The 22,310-nt window shown below is 47.6% G+C and overlaps 1 protein-coding gene across 1 annotated transcript; it reads right to left on the reverse strand.

Annotated features, from left to right (window-relative positions):
• Positions 1-2,242: 2,242 nt before the first annotated feature.
• On the reverse strand, positions 2,243-22,265 carry DDX27 (DEAD-box helicase 27). Its single transcript, XM_060033438.1, has 21 exons — positions 22,114-22,265; positions 19,946-20,092; positions 18,725-18,784; positions 18,369-18,534; positions 17,003-17,046; positions 16,799-16,885; positions 16,012-16,117; positions 14,394-14,567; positions 13,570-13,720; positions 10,814-10,913; positions 10,553-10,694; positions 9,514-9,667; positions 8,605-8,686; positions 8,315-8,492; positions 6,468-6,574; positions 6,159-6,261; positions 4,494-4,588; positions 4,275-4,398; positions 3,666-3,753; positions 2,505-2,579; positions 2,243-2,373 (listed from the first exon to the last, which is right to left on the reverse strand). The coding sequence occupies exons 1-21, from the start codon at positions 22,204-22,206 to the stop codon at positions 2,355-2,357; spliced, it is 2,295 nt and encodes a 764-aa protein (XP_059889421.1). The 5' UTR covers positions 22,207-22,265; the 3' UTR covers positions 2,243-2,354.
• Positions 22,266-22,310: the final 45 nt, after the last annotated feature.

Below are 22,310 nucleotides of genomic sequence, written 5' to 3' on the forward strand. Positions count from 1 at the left end.
AGCTCAAGCAGCTTGAGACAGTGAGGATGGGAATGGAGGCAGTGCCTACGAGGAGTCTGTGTCTTTGGCTGGTAAGTCATTTTCACTCTTGGTGAAAAGAAAACTCCAAAGGTATACTTGAAGTTTCCTTCCCCAGAGGCACTCCTATTAACAGCTTTATGAGTTCTCCCAGAGAAAATCGATCAATCTGTGCATATCCAATATCTAACCCTTAAAAAAGTACGTAGTTCTGCACTTGGCCTAACGATCTAGCTTGGGGATCTTTCTGTAAGCATGTAAAAACGGTGACTCTGGGCTTCCCTGGTGGCGCAGTGGTTGAGAGTCCGCCTGTTGATGCAAGGGACGCGGGTTCGTGCCCTGGTCCGGGAAGATCCCACATGCCGCAGAGTGGCTGGGCCTGTGAGCCATGGCCACTGGGCCTGCGCGACCGGAGCCTGTGCTCCGCAACGGGAGAGGCCAAAACAGTGAGAGGCCCGCGTACCGCAAAAACAAGAACAAAACGGTGAGTCTGGGACTGCCCTGGCAGTCCGGTGGTTAAGACTCTGTGCTTCCACTCCGTGGGGCACGGGTTCAATCCCTGGTCTCCATCTTGTGTGTGTGCCAGTATTTACTGAACTGGAACCCTCTGTTGGCAACTTTTAGGTACAGCCTAAATGAATAGCGTTAAACATACTCTAATCTTGAGGGTATATGCTACTGGATAATAATTTTTGAGCTGAAAGAAAAAGGTCTGTGTACTGCTTAAAATTATGACATAAACTACAATCACAATTTTCCCAAGGAGTGTCCTCTGGCTTTCAATCTAATTGTCAAAGGGACCTGTGATTCAGAAAAGGATGAGAACCACCATTCTACAGGGTACAACCTGTTTTTTTGCAACAAAGAGCTAATTTATCTGGTACCCTTTTCTGGGTTTTTTTGGCCGTGCCGCATGGCATACAGGATCTTAGTCCCCCTACTGGGGATCAAAACTGTGCCCCGTGCAGTGGAAGCGCAGTCTTAGCCACTGGACCACCAGGTAAGCCCCTATGTGGTACCCTTTCTGTCCCCTTTGAGCTTCCGTCTCTCCAGTAGCACTTCCACACCATAGTAAAGGTATAGGTTGAGATATACCATGATTTCAAAAACTTGAATTCCCAACTGTGCAATTTTGGAAACTTACTCCATCTTTCTAAGCCTCTGTTTCTTTATCTGCAAAATGGGGATAACAGTACCTGCCTCATAGGGCTGTAGTGAACTGAATGAAACAGTGCTCAGTACACAGAAATGTCTGGCACACGGCTGGTGCTCAATAGATGACAGCTTTTTGTTTTAGGACATTGACAGAACTTCTAGCACGAATATCCTTATTCCACACCCAGCTCCTCTACAAGCATAGAGATGCATACCAAGTATATATGGCAGTGCCAAGCTAGCAGACGACGTAGACTGTGCTATGGAGGGAAGAGACAGGATAAGATATATAATTAGACTGGTCTCTTCAGCCTCCCAAAAATACTTCTTCCATTTGGTATTTTCTTTTTCTAATTAGTTTATTTTTGGCTGCGTTGGGTCTTCATTGCCGCACGCGGGCTTTCTCTAGTTGCGGCGAGCGGGGGCTACTCTTTGTTGTTGCATGCGGCTTCTCATTGTGGTGGCTTCTCTTGTTGTGGAGCACGGGCTCTAGACGTGCGGGCTTCAGCAGTTGTGGCTTGCAGGCTCAGTAGTTGTGGCTTGCGGGTTCTTAGAGCATAGGCTCAGTAGTTGTGGCGCACAGGCGTAGTTGCTCCACGGCATGTGGGATCTTCTTGGACCAGGGCCTGAACCCGTGTCCCCTGCACTGGCAGGCAGATTCTCAGCCACTGCGCCACCAGGGAAGTCCCCTAGTATTTTCTTTATGTGAAAGCTAATCAAGAAAGGAGTCTTGGGGCTTCCCTGGTGGCGCAGTGGTTGAGAGTCCGCCTTCCGATGCAGGGGACACGGGTTCGTGCCCCGGTCCGGGAAGATCCCACATGCCGCGGAGCGGCTGGGCCCGTGAGCCATGGCTGCTGAGCCTGCGCGTCCAGAGCCTGTGCTCCGCAACGGGAGAGGCCACAGCAGTGAGAGGCCCGCGTACCGCAAAAAAAAAAAAAAACAAAAAAAAAAAAAAAAAACGGGAAAGAACCTTTGCTGACAAGGATGCTTAGGATGCTTAGGAAACAGCTATGTACCACCACCACCCCCAACTTTTCCGTTTCTTTAATGTACAAATGACAAAGATGTATTAAAGTTTTAAATAATTTTTTTACAAACAGAAAAGAGAGACCAAACCGGGATGACTTCCCACAAAGAAGGGATCTAAGAGCCGCCCCATGAACTTCTTCAGGCCACCACGGCTACTTCCTCCTCTTGTACCTATGAAGAAAATGAGCAGAGTAAAGACCAACGCTAAGACCAGAAAGAGGAAGGAGAAGCTCCTTTCCCAGGAAAGCTTTCCTCTCCAACCCCACTCATAGCCTCTGGTCCTCCAGAACTATAAACATTACCTGGATTTAGATTTAAAGTTTCCTCCTCGTCTCTGGTGGGGCAAGCCCAATTGTTTTCTTTCTTCAAAGGAGGGGCTGTGAATGAGAGAAGACGGCAAAATATTGGACAAGCAGGTAATGTTTCACCCCCCATCCTACCAGCTCCCACACAAAGCAGCAGCACCACAGATGTGTCATTTTCAGGGCCTGAGGTTCTAAGTCTGTGTTCTTCCACCTGATAATATGGGTTTATGGAAGTCAGGGCCCAGCACTAAAACAAGACGAAGAGGCTCTTCCTTCTTGTGTATGTAATAAAACTGCTGGGGTAACTTAGTTTACCCAGCCACCAACCCCAGCCCAGAGGATATGAGGAGGAAAGCACATTCCCAAGAGCACACCAGAATCCTTTCTTTGGGGTTCTATCACTCCCCTGAGAGAAAGCTCTATTTCTGAACCAAAAATGTGCTATTTCACCTCCAAGGCAGGAGGGCCTTAACACTTCTCTTACTCTCACCCTGGGAATCCACAGATGGGCTGGCGGGGAAGGGGACAGACAGGAGCCCTTAAAATTATATACAGGCAGACCTCAAAGATATTGAGGGTTTGGCTCCAGACGACTGCAATAAAGTGAGTATCACAATAAAGCAAGTCACACGGATTTAGTGGTTTCCCAATGCATGTAACGGTTACGTTTACACTATACTATAGTGTCTTAATAAAGTGTGCAATAGCATTACATCTAAAAAGAAAAACAATGCACATATCTTAATTTAAAAATACTCTATTGCTGGGAATTCCCTGGTGGTCCAGTGGTTAGTACTCCGCACTTTCACTGCTGGGACCCAGGTTCGATCCCTGGTCGGGGAACTAAGATCCTGCAAGTGTGTGGTGCGGCCAGAAAATAAATAAATAAAAATTTAAAAAATAAAAATACTCTATTGCTAAAAAAAGGCTAACCATCATCTGACAACGCAGGGTTGCCACAAACCTTCAACTTGTAAAAACTGCAATATCTGCGAAGTGCAAAAAGCGAAGTGCAATAAAGCAAAATACAATAAAATGAGGCATGCCTGCATTATAAAGCTGTAGGTATATGAGAATTGGGAGTGGGGAAGGAAGGAGGGAGAAGATTCATAGCTTTCATCAGAATACCAAGAGCTCCATGATGACTTAAAACCCTACCCAGCTCGATACTGTTTCAGGGCCTTCTTGCTTGTGTTGGTGAGTTCTTCGTCAAATACAGATTTCTTCACCTGCTTTTGCTTCTTTGCTGTGCACAGAGAGAATGGGTTAGATATGGCCTTTTTGTCCCAAGCTCCTAAATCCCCTTAAGCTCAAGGTAATGGTTCCAAGTTCAGTGGATGCTCTGGCCTGATGTTTTGACATGGAAGCAAGACATCAGATCCCAGCAGAAAAGAGATAAGGAATCACAAGTACCAGGTGTGAAGAACCACTCCAAAGGATGCCTGCAGAGTCCAAAGGTGGAATGGACCATGTAAACATAAAATGGGCTGAAAACATCTTCCCCTCATTCCACCCTGACCCATTCCTTCAAGCAGCAGCTGGTAAGGATTTAGGCTCCAGAATCAGAAAGGCTTGTGTTCAAATGCTACTAAACATGGGGTCACTTCACCCCTTGGAGCCAATAAAGGACAGCTGTACACACCTACATACTCATTAGTCAAAAAGTGTGGGCTCTTATCATCATCCCTCCCCTTTTGTCCCTGACCACAAGCCCAGGTTTCAGGCAGAGCCTTCCTACCAGCTCCTTCAGGTTCCCCATCTGCCTACCAGGGCCCCTCGCTGGCTCCTCCTCGGGCATTGCTCTGGCCCGCTTGGCTCTGCGGTTCCTCTTGGCCAGCCGCTCAGCGAACATCTGTGCCTTGAGGATTTCAAACTGGGACCTTTCGTCTGCCTGGGGAGAGGATGACATGTAAGTGTGGAACAGACCTGGCAGCCTTGACCCACATCCTCAGGCAGGGACCCAACTCCAAAGGGGAGGCTACTCACTGTCATCTCCCCCTTTTTCTTGACATCCTTCATAAACTTCTTCCTTTTCTTCTTTCCTCTCATGGCTAAGTCAAACTCCTGCAGAGCCTTGGCAACTGGGATGAGAAGAGAGCACGAGAGTCCAGGTACCATTTCATAAAATCTTTTTTTAAACTTACAATAAGAAGTGTACATATTTGGGCTTCCCTGGTGGCACAGTGGTTGGGAGTCCGCCTGCCGATGCAGGGGACGCGGGTTTGTGCCCCGGTCCAGGAAGATCCCACATGCCGTGGAGCGGCTGGGCCCATGAGCCATGGCCACTAAGCCTGCGCATCCGGAGCCTGTGCTCCGCAATGGGAGGGGCCACAACAGTGAGAGGCCCAGGTACCGCAAAAAAAAAAAAAAAAAAGAAGTGTACATACTTAAAAGTGATACATTTAAGGGCTTAAAATGAAAAGCAGCAGTCACTTCCTCTCCTGGCAGTTACCTCCATCTCACTAAATAACCTGCTGGTTCCACTATTTCTTAATTAATCTACTTGAGACATTCATTATATATCTGCCTCATATTATGAAAGATATACTTCCCACCCCTTCCCACAATATAGTTATAACTCTATTTATAACACAGAAACTTAACATACATCACCTTAATTTTTTGTCCCATCAAATACAGACAGTATTTCTTAAATGCTGGTACTACCTCTTTGGAGGGTAATTTTGCAATCCCTAACAAAATAATGAATACACATAGCCTCTGACCTACAATTTCACTTTTTGGAACTTACCTTGTAAATCAAATATGCTTGCTTAATTGTGAAAGGGCATCTGTATAGCTATCTACTACATCACTTGTTTATAATAGCAAAAGATTGGAAACAACCTCAATGTCCCTCAATGGGGAACTAATTAAAATAAACTATAATCCACCTATGTGATGGAAGACCACATAGCCACTGAAAACAAGAAAAGGCAGCTATATATGTGCCTATATAAAATGATCTCCAAACTACAAAATTCATTGAAAAAAGCAAGGTGTAGACAATGTGAATTTGTTTGTTTTTTAAAGGGAGAGAAAAGGGAATATATATATCTAAATATCTTTCTGACTTACTTTTTCTAAATTGTGGCAAAATATATATAACAAAGTTTGCCATTTTACCCATTCTTTAGTGTACAATTCGGTAGCATTAATGACATTCACAATATTGTACAATCATCACCATTATCTGTTTCTAAAACTTTTTCATCATCCCAAACAGAAGCTCTATTACCATTAGAGCTTCCCCATGGCTCCTGGTAATCTCTATTCTACTTTCTGTGTCTATGCATTTGCCTATCTAGGTACCTATTATAAATGGAATCATAAAGATGTGTCCCTTTGTCTGGATTATTTCACTTAGCATGTTTCCAAGGTTCATCCTTATGGCATGTACCAGAACTTCATTATGGCTGAATTAATATCCCATTGTATGTACCTACCACATTCTGTGTATCCATTCATCTGCTGATGAACATGGTTGTTTCCACCCTTTGGCTATTGTGAATAATGCTTCAATGAATACTGGCATACAAGTATCTGTTTGAGTCCCTGTTTTCTGTTCTTTGGGGTATAGACCTAGGAGTGGAATTGCTGGACCTGATGGTAATTCTATGTTTAGCTTTTTGAGGAACCTCCCCAACATACTTTTTTCCTTCTTCCTCTCTTCTTTGGTCTGGAACCAGCTCCTTTCAGGCTCAGGGTTTGGTGCCCCCTTCCCTTTCTCCAGGAGCCGCTGTGCTGTGTTGATCTGTGGGGACAGCAAAAGGATGCCTGCCATGAAACCTACATCAGATAATACAGAACATGGTGGCTGCAGGAAGCCACTGCCTGTAAATACTTGGGGCTCTGATGATATGTTTGGCAGACACAGCATATCAGAAGGCAGACCAGCCGGGGCCCATGCAGTCTGCTTACTAAGCAGCATGTGGACCAGAGCGCTCCTCACAGCCTCACCTGGGCTTCTGACTTTTGCATCTCTTTTTCTTCAGCCTCTAACTGCAGAACTGCATACACATCCTTCTCCATTTTCTCAATCTTGTCCCGGAATTTGAGGATGACATCTCAGGGGAGAAGAATGAAAAAGATTTTAAAATAAGGATGAACATGGTGTAGCTGATGCAAACAACGCAGATGGCGATTTTTCTTTAATTATTTATTTATTTATTTTTGGCTGTGTTGGGTCTTCATTGCTGCGCTTGGGCTTCTCATTGCGGTGGCTTCTCTTGCTGTGGAGCACGGGCTCTAGGCACACAGGCTTCAGTAGTCCTGGCATGCGGCCTCAGTAGTTGTGGCTCGCGGGCTCTAGAGCGCAGGCTCAGTAGTTGCAGCGCGTGAGCTTAGTTGCTCCGCGGCATGTGGGGTCTTCCCTGACCAGGGCTCGAACCCATGTCCCCTGCATTGGCAGACAGATTCTTAACCACTGCGCTACCAGGGAAGCCCTCAGATGGGTATTTAGTGACGCAGAAAACTGGGTTTTTGGGGGGTTTTTTATGTGTGGCTGCTCTGCTTAACACCTCCCCAAAGGCTTCCTGATGCTCGTGGAATAAATTCCAAACTCCTCAGCATGGCCCCTGCCTACCTCTCTGACCTCTGCCTACCCCTTGCTCACAGGCCTCGGGCCTCTGGTCCTCCCTGTCTTCTACTCCCACATCAAGTGTGTTCCTGTCTCTGAGGCTTTGCCCTGGTTTTCCGTGCTTGGCACACTCTGTCCCCAGACCACCCACAGCCATCTCATTCTTGTCATCCGGGACTCGGCTCAAATGCCATCTGTCAGAGGCCTTTTCTCAGCAGCTTTTCTAAAGTAGGCACTTCTCCTGTCGTTCTCAATCACACCTACAATTAGCTTATTTATTGTGTCTTTTTCCCAACAGTGTCAGCTGTTTTGTTTCCTGCTGTATCCCCAATACTTAGAATACAACAAACAGCAATAGACTGAATGAATTAAATGAAATTTTTTTAAATGAAAGGAAAAAAAAAAGACCTATGAATGGAAAAAAAGGTCTTGAAAAGATGTGTATCTAAATGCTGTGAGTGGTGAGCTCTTTCACATACAATTACATTTTTACTCTTATTTGATTTACTTTTTTCCAACACTGAATACATATTACTTTTGTAACTTAAAAAAAAATTTTTTTAACGATGTGCATTATATGACCGCTACAGATGAGTAAAAAAGGAATGAAAGATATACGAAAAGAGTAAGTGCTGACTTCCTCCCCATCCGGGGCCCCCACCAAGAGGAAGTGGTGAAGGGTTAGTGGGGGTGGTGCCTTAAGAGGCCTTCTTGGGCTTCCCTGGTGGCGCAGTGGTTGAGAGTCCGCCTGCCGATGCAGGGGACGCGGGTTCGTGCCCCGGTCCAGGAAGATCCCACATGCCGCGGAGTGGCTGGGCCCATGAGCCATGGCCGCTCAGCCAGCGTGTCCAGAGCCTGTGCTCCGCAACGGGAGAGGCCACAACAGTGAGAGGCCCGCGTACCGCAAAAAAAAAAAAAAAAAAAAAAAAAAAGAGGCCTTCTCTTCCCAAAGGCTGGCGAATACCTATGACTAAGCACTTGGGGCACAAGTCTCTCCTCAGTCCCTTTCACACACAGAGAGAATGAAGCCCAGAGAGGCAAGGGGAGACCTGCCCGGGGCCCCTCAGCAAGGAAGTGGCAGAGCTGGGATTCAAATCTGGCTCCTAACTGCAAAGCGCCTGCTCTCACCCATTACCCTCTGCCCGCTGCCCCGTCCTTCGGGGTCTGAGCTAGGATGCTCCCCCACCCACCCGAACCGCCCTGAGCCGTGGCACTGACGCCTGCTCACCCTGGGGCGGCGTCCGGGCCTTCACGGGGGCCTTGGCAGCCTTCACGATCTCCTTCAGCATCTTCCGCTCCTCCTCTCCCACCAGAGAGACTGAGCGCCCGGCCCGGCCGGCACGAGCTGTTCGCCCCACCCGGTGGACATAATGCTTGATGGTGTTGGGCATCGTGAAGTTGATGACCTGGAAGGCCAAAGTTAAGCATCAGTCAGACCTGGGAGTCGGCGGGGAGAGGGGGACGTGAGGAGGCAAAAGGACTCCCAGCAAAAACTCAAGGAAGATGGGGCCTGCTCACCGTTTTGACCCCATCGATGTCAAGTCCACGGGCTGCTACATCTGTGGCCACGAGGATGTCAATCTGTTCATCCTTAAAGCGCCTGGAAACAGCCACAAACATGTTCCTCTGAATACCTGACCCCAGTCAATACTCTGCAGAAGCCTGAGCCAGCGAAGAGAACACAAACCCTTCTGGAGTCAAGCAGCAGAGTACAGACCATCACAGTGGAGACAGATCCTAAGTGTCAGCCTAACGACACTCACATGCCCCCCAAACATCCCACGACATAGAGCAAATGTAGTTTTGTGTATACCACTTTAAACAGCAATTCCTATAAATAGAGAAGCTTGGGAACCACAGAGCTAGACTATAACACGGAGCAGAGGCAAGTGCCTCAGCATTGAAAACAGCCTTTAAGAAACAACTGTCAGCTGCCTGTGTGAATAAGGACCAGTGGAGAGTCCTAAAGGGTTCCTCCTTGCCTACCAAGCTGACTCGATTCTGCGAGAGTTAAACAAGAAACCACGTGGAAAAGCACAGGGCCTGGCAAGGTAAGTGCTCAAGAAATACGAATGGATTTGCTTCAGGATCTCATTCTAGCAGACCTGGGTATGTCCCCTGCTCTGGAAAGGCTGCAGAGATCAGAGTGTGTGCTGCATCATCCCAAGTCAATTTCCTGCTGTGACCCCGCTCAGCAGCTCCCACGCTCAAATCCTGGGGCAAGAGTATCATTTTGTACAAAGTCAGAGTTCTGAATGTCTCTAAGACCTGACCTTAAAATGGTTAGGCTAGAATTTGTGAAGTGGGGAACTGTACTGTATCCCCTGGTACCACTCACACATGACCTCTGGAGGGTACTTTCCGTCTCTGGAATGAACAGAGCCCCCTCTGAAGGATGGGTGGGAGCCTCAGCCCCCGAAACTTTACCGGAGGGCCTCCAACCGCTGCGTCTGTGACAGGTTGCCGTGGAGCTCGCCCACCTGCAGCCCCATCAGCCCCAGGAGGATGTGCATGCGGTGGGCCTGCTTCTTGGTCTGGGTGAACAGCATCACGTGGTCGGTGAAGGTTCTCATCAACAGAGCTGCCAGGGAGAGAAGAGTGAGCGGGTGGCTGCCTCCAGCACGTCCTCCCTCCTCGCCTGCAAAGCGGCTGCTGTGCCTGGTTCGGGGGTGGCAGGTGAGGCCCCTGCCTTGGGGAGCTCCCACTCCAGGGCAGAGACGGAGAGGCCGAGTCCCAATTCTCAAGGGCGGTAAATGCCGTGAGAGAATGAAGAGAAGATGCGGCAGCTTCAGGGCTGGCCTCTCTGAGGAGGTGACATTAGGCTGAATGACAAGGCAGTCTCATCCACGAGAAGATTTGGGGGAAGATTCCAGGCAGAGGAAAGAGCAAAAGCTTGGGGGGTTTGAGAAAGCGAAAGCAGGCGGGTGTGGCTGGAGGGCCATGAGCTAAGGCACCAAGGCCGGGGGCTCCGGGCAGGCCGGGGCAGGTCCAGGGGTCTTACAGGACTCGCTAGGGAGCACGGATTTCAGTCTAAGAGCAATGGAAGACACCAGGGGGTTTAAAGAGCGAAGGAACAGGAGCGAATGCTTGTTTGTACATGATCCTTTTAAATGGTCTGCAGTGTGGAGAAGGCACCTTCCACAGGACAGGGTGGAAGCAGACGGCCAGGTCAGAGGCCACTGCAACAATCCAGGTGACACAGTAGTGGCCTGGACGAAGGGCCAGAGGGGCAGCTGGAGGGAAGTGGCTAGGAGTTCAGCAGGACATAAAGAGGACTGGATGGTGGAAGGGAGGTGAAGCGACGAAAGAAAGGGAGGAAGAACTCGTGGAGCAGAGGAACAGCAGTACCACACGCTGGGGCACGGGAGACCGGATGGAGGAGTCGCCGGGGAAAGACCAACACTTCGGTGTGAAGCTCAGGGGAGCTGAGCAGCCCTCCCTGCTCAGTCCCACCCTGGGCTTTCACCTGCCACGATGGCTTCCCGGTCCCCTTCCCGGTTTGGCCGGATCCGGATGAACTCCTGCCGCAAGAAGGGGGCCACGTCCGTGTTGCTGTTCACAAATATCCGGACGGGATTCTTCAAGGAGACAGAAGCCAGATCTTTCACCTGCCAGGCACAAAGGCAGGGGCACTGACCAGCCTGTCAGGAGGCAGGGAGGGAGGCAAGCCGGGGCTCCCGCTCAGCCCGGGGTCCTCTGCGCCGTCCCTCTGTTCCCTACAGCCCACCTCATCCGTCATCGTGGCTGAGAAGAGCATGGTCTGGCGGTGGTGGGAACACATTCGGATGATCTCCTTCATCTGCTCCTCGAAGTACTCATCCAGCATCCTGGCAAGCAGGGGAGGGGAGGAATCAAGAGAAATGGACTGGGCTTGCATCTGTATCGATGAAGGACAGAAAACACTGCACAGATGATGTTTCGATACTGTCATTGGTTATGTTTCAGGCTCATTTATTTACTTATTTTATTAGCATTGTTTTACCCTTTTTCCAAGATTCACCAAGAATTATCATTATCATTTTATATTTGCTTAGTCTTTCTTTTTTTTCTTTTGCTGAATCATATGCTATTAAGTTGCAGATATCATGACACCGGACCCCTAAATATTTCAGCACACATTCCCTAAGAACGGTGACTTTCTCCTACATAAACACAATGTCGTTACCACACCTGAGAAATTCAAGTGTCTGAATGATATCTAAAGTAAAGTACAATGTACATTCAGTTTTCCCTAACTGTCCCCCAAACGTCATTCTAGAGCTGTCTTTTTATTTTTTTAGTCCAGGAATGACAGTTCCTACGTTGTACTTGGTTGTCACATCTCTTTAGTCTCCCTTAGTCTACAAAGTCCTCTCATCCTTTTTCACACTCTGAATATGTCTAATTATTCCCCAGTGACTGGATTTAACAATCATTGCTGGGAGCGGGGTGGGGGGCAGCTGTGCACCTCACTCTCACTCCATCCGGAGATAGACAGTTTGTTCCAGCATCACAGTTTGGTCACTTGGTTGAAGTGGTGTCTACCACTCTCCACTAGGAAAGGAACCTCTTTCTCTTTGCAGATAACAGTCATCTGTGAGATTACTGTGACTCCAATTTTTTCAACCCATCCAATCCTTTACAGTATTTCTTGTCCAGTTCAGGCTGCAGTTGAGGGACAGGTATCACCTTTAGTTGTCGTGTCTCTTTGGTCTCAGTCTGAAACTTCCACAGCCTTTCTTGGTCTTTTGAGACACTGATATTTTTGATATTTAAAACCTAAATCAGATCATGTTCCCTTGGCTTAGAACGATCTCCTTTACCTCCTTCAGGCCTCAAGAATGCTCGTGGGAGGCAGTCTACCAGTTATTCAACACCTATTGTGCACCTGCTAGACTCTAGACACGGCCCTGGCACTGGGATGTGGCAGCAGGCAACACAAACACAAAGTCGGCCCTTCTCGAACATGAAGTTCTGGGGAGAAGAGGGACACAGCCACCACACGAGCATTCAGGTAACAATGCGGGAGGTCAAGGAGGTGTAGCACCTCAGAGAACATAAGGCAGGAAGGGAAGGACGAGGCGGGGGTGTGGGGGGAAGGGAGGAACTATTTTTTTTTTTGTTTTTTTAAAATATTTCATTTATTTATTTATTTATTTTGGGGGGCTGCATCGGGTCTTCGTTGCTGTACACAGGCTTTTCTCTCTAGTTGCGGTGAACGGTAGCTACTCTTCATTGTGGTGCGTCGGCTTCTCATCGTGGTGGCTTCTCTTGTTGCGGAGCACAGACTCTAGGTGCACGGGCTTCAGTAGTTGTGGCGTGCAGGCTCAGCAGTTGTGGCGCATGGGCTTAGTTGCCCTGCGGCACGTGGGATCTTCAGGGGTCGAACCCATGTCCCTTGCATTGGCAAGCAGATTCTATTTTTTTTTTTTTTTTTGCTGTACGTGGGCCTCTCACTGTTGTGGCCTCTCCCATTGCGGAGCACAGGCTCCGGACGCACAGGCTGAGCGGCCATGGCTCACGGGCCCAGCCGCTCCGCGGCATGTGGGATCTTCCTAGACTGGGGCACGAACCCGTGTCCCCTGCATCGGCAGGTGGACTCTCAACCACTGCGCCACCAGGGAAGCCCGCAAGCGGATTCTTAACCACTGGACCACCGGGGAGGTCCCAGGAACTGTTATAGAGTGGCCAGCAAAGTGACAGCTGGAGCAGAAACCTGAGGAGGTACAGGAGGTCATTCCAAGCTGAGGGAACAACGATGCAGAAGAGAAGCCCCAAAGTGGGAGTGTGTGGATGGGATTTACCAATGGATATCCTGGGGGGATGAGAAAATGAGGAGACAAAAATGGCACTGAGAATATGGCCTGAACAACTAGAAGGCTGGAGTTGCCCTTCAGTGGGATGGGAAGCGGGAGAGGGGCACAGAGGATGAGAAACTTGGTTAAGGACCTGGTTAGTTTGGAGATGCTTCAGTTTGAGAGTAAACTTGAACAGCCTCCTTACCCTGCCACCTCCACAGCAGTCCAGTTCATTAAGAGTTCATTCTGTTGAGTCACGAAGGAAAGAGGTGAGCAGATGAGACACGAATGAGAGAAAGGAAGGAAGAGAGGGAGGGAGGGAAGAGGAGGGAGCGGGGAAGGAGGGGGAGCCTGCAGAGTAATCGAGGCTGTCGGTTGAATGCTCCCTATGCACTGGCACTATACCGGAGTTACTCCTTGAATCTTCAACAGCATGAGGTGGGTACTTATCCCCGACTTACAAACAAGAAAAGATTTGCTTTAAGACTCTAACGTTTCCCAATCTCAGGAAGCGGTGGAGCCAGAATTTAACTTGCCTTCCCTCTTAACCATCACATTACAGAAAAAGAGCAGGATAATCCAGGCTAAGATGGACAAAAAGGCTCAAACGTGAACAGCTGAACTGGTCAGAGCCAGGTAGGACCAGGCAGAGTGCAGGTTCCCGCCCCGGGGTGTGGCCCTGGGGACCCCACCATTTCAGGTGTACCTGTCAGCCTCATCCAGGATGAGCACTTCGATGCTGCTCAGGTGGAAGGAAGGGCAGTTGTGGAGGTGATCGATGAGCCGGCCCGGGGTGGCGATGAGGATGTCAGGCGCTGCCCGGAGGGCTGCTTCCTGAGACTTCACGTCCAGGCCGCCTGCAAAAAGCAAAGCCCACCAGGCAGCCAGCTGAGTCACCCACCAGTACGGCCTTGAGCCCTGCTACCTGCCAGCTCCCGCGGCAGATGCTGAGCAAACGGCAGAGCACGAGACTGACAGAGGCCCCACTTGCGCAGATTTTACGATATGGTGGGAGAGACAGATTATTTAATTACAATTGTGCCAAGTGCAAAAATCTAAAACGATGATGACACAAAGCCACTTCAGAATACAACAATTCAACCGTCCACCAACTGAGAGATGCAGCTGAGAAACTGATAATCTTTCTAAATCACCTACAATTTCCTACTGCATAAGGAGGGTAAAATGAAGGTTAGATAACACTATCATATAACATCATCAGAAAGATTCTGCCCCAATAAATATCTGATTCATTATTCATGCAAGACAAAATTATATCCTAAATTTGTTCAGTATCAAGAAAAAATTTGTTTCATCATTTTGAAGTTTCGTTTTGCAAGGCTGGTGAAGCCTCAGTCAAAGCCCTCCCCATCGCCCTCACTATCTACTGTGAAAACGTCATCTGGTTTTTAACTGGTTTCAATCACATGAAGGCTTTCCTGCACCCATCACCCTCAGACAGTGGTGCACATCCCCCCTCCACCGTGCCACACTCTGTCAGAGGCAGCCAGCCCTCAGCCAGACACTCACCCACAGCCAGGCAGGTGGTGATGCTGCAGAACTGGGCCAGCTGCTTGGTGACGGAGTGCACCTGGATGCCCAGTTCCCGGGTGGGAACCAGCACCAGCACACGGGTCATCGGAGCCTGGCGGGGTTTGTAGATCAGACGCTCCAAGACGGGAAGGGCAAAAGCTGCAGTTTTACCTGGAGGGAAGGGCAGCAGGAAAGCAAAATGAGAAAAGCTTCTGTCCTTCCCAGGTCCAGGTTTTCACCTGCACACAGAAAACCTACATATCTACTCAGAGGGAAATGAAGCAACTTATTTTTCATAAAACTTTTTTTCTGATTTTAAATCACATGGTCAGGGCTTCCCTGGTGGCACAGTGGTTAAGAATCCACCTGCCAATGCTGGGGACACAGGTTCGAGCCCTGGTCCGGGAAGATCCCACATGCCGCAGAGCAACTAAGCCCGTGTACCACAACTACTGAGCCTGCGCTCTAGAGCCCGCGAGCCACAACTACTGAGCCTGCCTGCCACAACTACTGAAGCCCTCATGGCTAGAGCCCATGCTCTGCAACAAGAGAAGCCACCGCAGTGAGAAGCCTGTGCGCTGCAACAAAGAGTAGCCCCCGCACCGCAACTAGAGAAAGCCCGCATGCAGCAATGAAGAAACAACACAGCCAAAAATAAATAAATAAAATAAATTTTAAAAATCAATCAATTGGGCTTCCCTGGTGGTGCAGTGGTTGGGGGTCCGCCTGCCAATGCAGGGGACACGGGTTCGTGCCCTGGTCTGGGAAGATCCCACATGCCGCGGAGCGGCTGGGCCCATAAGCCATGGTCGCTGAGCCTGCGCATCCGGAGCCTATGCTCCGCAACAGTGAGAGGCCCACACACCGCAAAACAAACAAACAAACAAAAAAATCAATCAATCAATCAATCACATGGTCAATGTAAAAAATCTGGGAAATACAAAATAAAAAAAAAAAGCAATAAAAATCACCCACAGTTCAGCCAACCAGAGGTAAGCATTACCAAAACAGTATCTATATTACCAATCTTTTTTTTAATGGACAAAAATGTTAATTTTAATTCAATAACACTATATATTGTTTAGCAACTTCCTTTTAAAAAAAAAACATACATTTTCCTATTTCTTTAAGTACTCTACTTTTTTAAAATGGTTGCATCGTATTTTATTACATGACTATTTCTATTCTATTCTATTACATGACTATATAATTAACTGCACTAACACACAATGTTGTGATAAACATCCCTTTTATAAAATCTTTACTCCTATGACAGGGGCTTATCATGGGAGTGACAGGAGGTCATGGTTACAGAGACACCCTGATAGGATTAAACAAAAATGATCTTCACCAGATCACCTGAAACCTGTAACCTGTGACTACCCTATTTAAAAAAAGTAAAGAGTATTTTAAAAAAAATAGAAAAATATATATTAATATTTTTTAAAAGGGAAGTTACTACACAGAATATACAACGTTATTGCATTAAAATTTATATTTGCATATTTAGCAAAGTGGGCTTTTGGTAAGTCAACCCAGAGTCTATTCTATGTTGCACATCCTCCTTCTTCCTCCTCCTCTCCCTCCCCCACCCCCAAGTCCCTGTCCTTTTTACCTGTCCCAGTGGCTGCACAGGCACAGATGTCCTTCCCCAACAGACCCACAGGTATGCATGCCTTCTGGATCGGTGTGGGCTCCTTGAAGCCCATGGCTGTGATGGCCTGAAGAAAAAGAAAAGATAGGGTCGGAGAGGAGAGGAGGGGGAGTCTCAGCACAAAACAAACAAGGCAGGTTTCCAAACAGGTTTCAATCCCTCCCAGTCATTCAATCCACCTACTGTATGTCACTTATCTAGGCCCTGAGGATATAGTAATAAACAAAAGGAACAACCCTGCCCTTAGAATCTGGTAGAAAAAACAGGCCGAAAACAAACAAGTGTCATATGAAGATAAATGCTATGGAGAGAGCTACAGCAGTCAAGGGGGCTGGCAAGGGCATGGGGAGGGGATGAGTGCAATTTACAGAAGGGCTGTCAGGGAAGGTCTCACTGAGCAGGGGATACTGAGTAGAATCCTGAAAGAGGCGAAGAGCACCCCAACCAGATTTCTGGAACGATCTTCCAGGTGGTGGGAACAGCAAGCACGAAGGCCCTGAGGAAGAAGATGCCTGGCCTGTGTGAGGGCCAGTGAGGCCAGTGCGACCAGAGCAGAATGGCTGCTGAGAGACATCATCAGAGGGGCTCCGAAGGGGCAGGGCCGTGCAGGCCAAGACGAAAACCTCTGCATAAGAGGGTTCTCTGTGTGGACAACAGAGTTCAGGGAGGCCACGAGCCCAGTTTAGGGCAGACAGCCTGGTTACGGGGCGACTGCAAGAATCCCATGGTTGACAAAAGAAGCCACTACCTTCAGAAGAGGGCGGGAAAGGTTCATGTCCTGGAATGAGAGGTTTTCATCATACTGAGATGCATCTTCAAAAAATCCTCCTGCTTCCTACATCAGAAAATCAAAAGACAGAATGAGAATTCAGCAAAAAGGGAACTAAATGACCTTAAAATTCTTTCGGGTTGTAAAAACAAGCTGCACACTGTTGTCCAAGCCCACGCTCACCTGTCCTTTCTTCTTCTTCTTCTGCTCCTTTACTTTGAGTGTATCTATGGAGAAAAAGAGAGCTGATAATCAGGGCTCATACTTCCTGAGCACTCAGTCTGCTAGACACTGTCCTAAGTGCATTACGTAGATGGACACCTCACTGAATCCATGCAACAACCTGAGGGAGCTCCTGTCACCAGCGTCGCCTCACAGAAGAGGAGGCTGTGCAGCCGTGCAGGTAAGTCACTCACCTGAGGTCAGACAGGAAGCAAACTTGGCAGCTTCCAGAGACAAGACTCCCAACCACTGTGCTATATAAGGACGCTTTAGCACTCATTTCTGCAAGAAATATTAATGGAACACCTACTACGTGGCTGGACTCATCTGAGGTGGGGGACCTATCACCCCAAATAAGTTTGAGTCATAGAAGTGTCAACAGCTGTGTGGGGCTGGAGATGAGGAAAAGAGTGAACGTGGGAATTCTCTGGCAGTCCAGTGGCTAGGACTTGGCGCTTTCACTGCTGGTACCTGGGTTTGATCCTTGCTCGGGGAACTAAGATGCCGCAAGCCTCGCGGCATGACCAAAAAAAAAAAAAAAGAAAAGGAAAAAGAAAAAGAGTGAACTCTGACTGCAAAGTACAACAACCCTACCAAAATCCCAAGGAAAAAGAGAAGCTAGCGCTTCCCTGGTGGCGCAGTGGTTGAGAGTCCGCCTGCCGATGCAGGGGACACGGGTTCGTGCCCTGGTCCGGGAAGATACCCCGTGCTGCGGAGCGGCTGGGCCCGTGAGTCATGGCCACTCAGCCTGCGCGTCCAGAGCCTGTGCTCCGCAACAGGAGAGGCCACAACAGTGAGAGGCCCGCGTACCGCAGGAAAAAAAAAAAAAAAAAAAAAAAAAAGAGAGAGAGAAGCTAAAAGAAAAGAAGTCGGGACTTCCCTGGTGGCACAGTGGTTAAAGAATCTGCCTGCCAATGCCGGGGACACGGGTTCGAACCCTGGTCCGGGAAGATCCCATGTGCCACTGAACAGCTAAGCCTGTGTGCCACAACTACTGAGCCTGCGCACCACAACTACTGAAGCCCACGCATTCTAGGGCCTGTGCTCCACAACAAGAGAAGCCACTGCAATGAGAAGTCCGCGCACCACAATGAAGAGTAGCCCCCGCTCACCGCAACTAGAGAAAGCCCGTGCACAGCAATGAAGACCCAACGCAGCCAATAAATAAATAAATTCATTTAAAAAAAGAAAAAAATTAAAAAAAAAAAAAAGAAAGGCGGTCGACCCAGAGATCTTAAATTTAACTGTGTAGAAGAGCATAGGATAACCTACAAAGTAAAAGCGAACACTCCAATTTCCTGTCCCCATTTCTGACAGTATTGCCTACCTGCTTTGGTGAGGATGTTCTCATCAGCTGATGAGTAGTCAGTCTCTGATTCTTCATCTTCTGTGGCTTCCTCGTCTTTCCCTTCAAAGTCTTCCTGCTCCTCCGGTTCAGAGCCCTCCTTTGCTTCTTTCTCCTTCTCCAACTTCCCAGACTTGGCTTCTTTACCCTAGAAAAAGAAACTGTAATAAAGCAAGGCGACTACAAACTTCAGGAAATCCAGAACCTGTGAAGGGAAAGCGAAGGGAAGGAAGGGAAAAATATTATGCTCCCATAAAGCTCCCATAAAGCTTTACTTTATGCTGAGAGTAAAGCTCAGGGCTCACCTACAAAGAGAAGTAACTGCTTTGCTTACTCACCTCTGTTTTCCTTTTCTTTCGAACTTTCTCAATCTTCTCATCTAATGTTGTGGCTGCCCTCTACAGATAAAAATAAAGAGATGAAAAAGAAACATACGTATGGGAAAGAGATAAAGCAAAGGGCTTCTTAAGGTAGGGTCTCAGATGTCAAATATAGAAAAAGCTCATCTGTACTTGGACAGGTTAATCAATCCATAGATTATTCACAACAAAACAAACAAGCAAACAAAAAACCATTAAATAAATGGTCTTTTTGTGAAAAAACTTCAAATTACCTGGAACCAGTAAGAACACCCACACTGTCGGTGTTTAATATCGAGAATGATACAGTTACCAAGAGATGTCACATTGTATCTGAATGCTACTTGGAAAAACTCTTCCCCTTGCCCATCGGACATAATTTAGCCTATCAAACTGTTGAAAGGCGAGCAAATTCAGGTAACGCTGGATCTTGCTAAAACTTTCAAAAGGTGAGGTAATGGCAGGCCCCCTTGATGCACGCTCAAAGCACCCCGAACCGCTACAGCGCTTACCACAGCCATAAGGAACGGCTTAATTGTTTGTCTAGTCATTTTCTACCCTGCTAGAATGTACGCGCTGTAAGACCAAGTCGGTAACTACATGAAGTACACATGAAAAGGAAAAAAAAAACCCACTCAAGATGACTTTGAAAAGGCAATGCTGTTTTATTTGAAACAGAACAAGGACCAGCAGGGTCTGGATTAAACTGCCTTGAGCAGGCAGTATTTCCCTCGGAAGCATGTGAAATGGAAAATAACTTTTAAGCACCTTCTAGCTTGTTAACCAGATTCAAAGAAAAGCACAGGGTCTTGGCAAACAAGCAGATGACAGAGACATTCACGGCAGTTTTGGCCGTGATGTGTGGGAACCAGGGACCCTAAAGAGAAAGGCCACATGAGATCACCTGGCAAGTGACAAAGAGTGATAGTATCTGTGGGGCAGAGTCAAGCCTTCAAAAACACCACTACCGAGGATGGCTGCTAGATTGTTTTTTGTTACAAAACAACATAAAAAAGGTTTCTTTCTAACACTCAAAACAAGGAGCGAATACCTAGAAAATAGACGATTGTAACATAGCTATGTCCATTTTTTAAGCAATTTATATGTAACATTTGGCATTCCTAAACCATTGGACCCTGAAGCTCACCGTCCAACCCTAACAGCCTACGGCATGGAACTGCCTATCTGTGTCAGTCTCACCTTCTTCTTGAGCTGGCTCATGACGTCAGCCATGGCCCAGCTGCCATCGTACATCCCCTCCTTCTCAGTGAAAACAAAGTCAGGGTTGAAATCGGCACTGCGGTTCTTCTGCAAGGCTTTCTGCTTTCTGCCCAGCACAATGGGCCCCTGGGAAGAGGGAGAGGCAGGATGACTATGGGACTGAGATGAAAGAACACTGGAAAAAGAAGAAGGAAATGAGGGTACCCAATAAGAGAACAGAAATATACAAGGCAAAAGCTGACAGATGACAAGAAGTAGAATAATCTACAATTGTCCTGGGAGATTTTAACACATCTCAATAACTGACAGATCAAGCAGACAAAAAAAATGAGTAAGTCCATAGAAAATGTGAACAGCACAATTAATAAGCTTTATTCCAATGAACATATAGAGAACACTGCACTAGAGCACGTACATTCTTTCTAAGCACACGTGGAATAGTTGCAAAAACTGATCACATAGTATTCCTTTTAAGCAAATCTTCAATAAGTTCAAAGAAATCAATATTGTACAGACTCTGTTCTCTGACCACAATTCAATTAAGTTAGAAATAAATAACAACAGCAACAAATTTTTTTAACTCATACATTTGGAAATGGGAAAGGAAGGAGAACTGGCTGAACTATGGCTTCAGGAGGATAAACAGAAGAAAAAACCCTGAGAGCTAAAAAGTGCTATACTGATTTTTTTTTCTTACTTGAGTTAAACAATTTCATAAGAACTCTGACCCTAAACTTTATTAGTAGTAATGATTATATCTCATTTCTCCAGTACCTAGTTTAAATCGGTAATTGTGTAGCACTTCAAGCTAAACTTGAAATTTAGCATTATCATCTGCCATATTTCCTTCAGTCCTTTTCTATGACAATTTTTAAAAAAATTTTTATTGAAGTATGGTTGATTTACAATGTTGTGTTTAATTTCTGCTGTACAGCAAAGTGACTCAGTTATACATATATATTCTTCTTCATATTCTTTCTCATTATGGTTTATCACAGGGTATTGAATATAGTTCCCTGTGCTATACTGTAGGACCTTGTTGTTTATCCATCCTATACATAATAGGTTGCATCTGCTAACCCCACACTCCCAGTCTTTCCCTCCCCCCCCGCTTGGCAACCACAAGTCTGTTCCCTATATTTGTGAGTCTGTTTTTGTTCCGTAGATATGTTCATTTGTGTCGTATTTTAGATTCCACATATAAGTGATAATATTTCTGTGATAGTTTTCCATTCAAGAAACAAAAAGATTCTGGCTGCTAAGTGGAAAATACACTTGGGGGGAAGGGGGGGCGACAAGAGAAACAGTTAGAGACCAGGTATGTTAGGATTGTAGGTATCCAGGTACAAGATGGCAGTGTGTCCTGGACTAGGGCGGAAGCAATGTGGACTGAGGGAGAAAGAAGCTTAAGAGAGATTTCTGAGGTAGCCTGCAGAACACTGGAGGGGAAAGAGGCTGGATAACTCCAAGGTTTCTGGCTTGAGATAAAGCAGGTTGGGAGGGTGAGGGAGACCAGAGTTCAGCTTTGGAAAAGCTGAATTTGTAGAGGCCGAGGGACACCCAAACCAGAGGTGTCAGTAAGCAGATGAGGCCACAGAGGGGAAAACACTTGAGCTGGAGCTTTAAAGGATGAGCACCTTTTCGTGACACCGGTCCCTTTTTAACTGCCATGCTGTTTAATGTCTCTAACTCCCCACCACAACATAAGCTTCAGGAGAGCGGTGTTCCTTGCCCTTCTTGTTCACTGCTGTGTCCTGAATGCTTAACACTAGGTGTAGCACATGTAGTCAATGAATACTGACTTAATGAACGCATGGATAACCATGGCTCCTTGACTAGGAACCAGGACTGACTCTCTCTCTGGATCTCCATGACACAGCGCCTGGATTAAATATCAGTTCAGTGAATGGGTACTGAGTTCACCAAGGCGACACAGAATAGCACGAGCACAGGCGCGGAGGTGAGGAAAAGCTAGTGGCGAGCAAACTGAGGAAGATCTGGGGGTCCGGGTGAGACCCAGGGACACTTGCCGGCCTGGCAGAGGATGCTGAGCCCTTGGGGGCAGGGACCCGAGGCACCACGGGGAAGGGAAGCAGTCAAGGACATCGGCTGCCCGCCGCCGCGCTCCCACCCCGATCGGCTCATACCTCCTCCTCCTGGTCTTCGGAGTCAGTCTCTGGCTCCACCGGCACCTCATCATCTTCGCCTATGGTCCCGATTAAACCCAGCTCCGCAAGCATGTCGCCACAGCAGCCACTTCCGGAAACCAGCGCGGCGCACTAGGCTGCTCTCCTGTTTCCCCGACCTCCGCGTAATCACGGCGCTTGTGCTTACGTCACTTCCT

The sequence above is a fragment of the Delphinus delphis genome, chromosome 15 (genome assembly GCF_949987515.2).
Source record: "Delphinus delphis chromosome 15, mDelDel1.2, whole genome shotgun sequence".
Taxonomy (NCBI): Eukaryota; Metazoa; Chordata; class Mammalia; order Artiodactyla; family Delphinidae; genus Delphinus; species Delphinus delphis.

Excerpts from the sequence above, each read along its gene's own strand:
- DDX27 (XM_060033438.1), bottom strand. The coding sequence starts at position 22,206 with ATGCTTGCGGAGCTGGGTTTAATCGGGACCATAGGCGAAGATGATGAG. Across the intron at positions 8,493-8,604 it reads ACATCGATGGGGTCAAAACG|GTCATCAACTTCACGATGCC; the intron begins GTGAGCAGGCCC and ends TTGGCCTTCCAG. Across the intron at positions 2,580-3,665 it reads CTGAAACAGTATCGAGCTGG|CCCCTCCTTTGAAGAAAGAA; the intron begins GTAGGGTTTTAA and ends TCTCATTCACAG.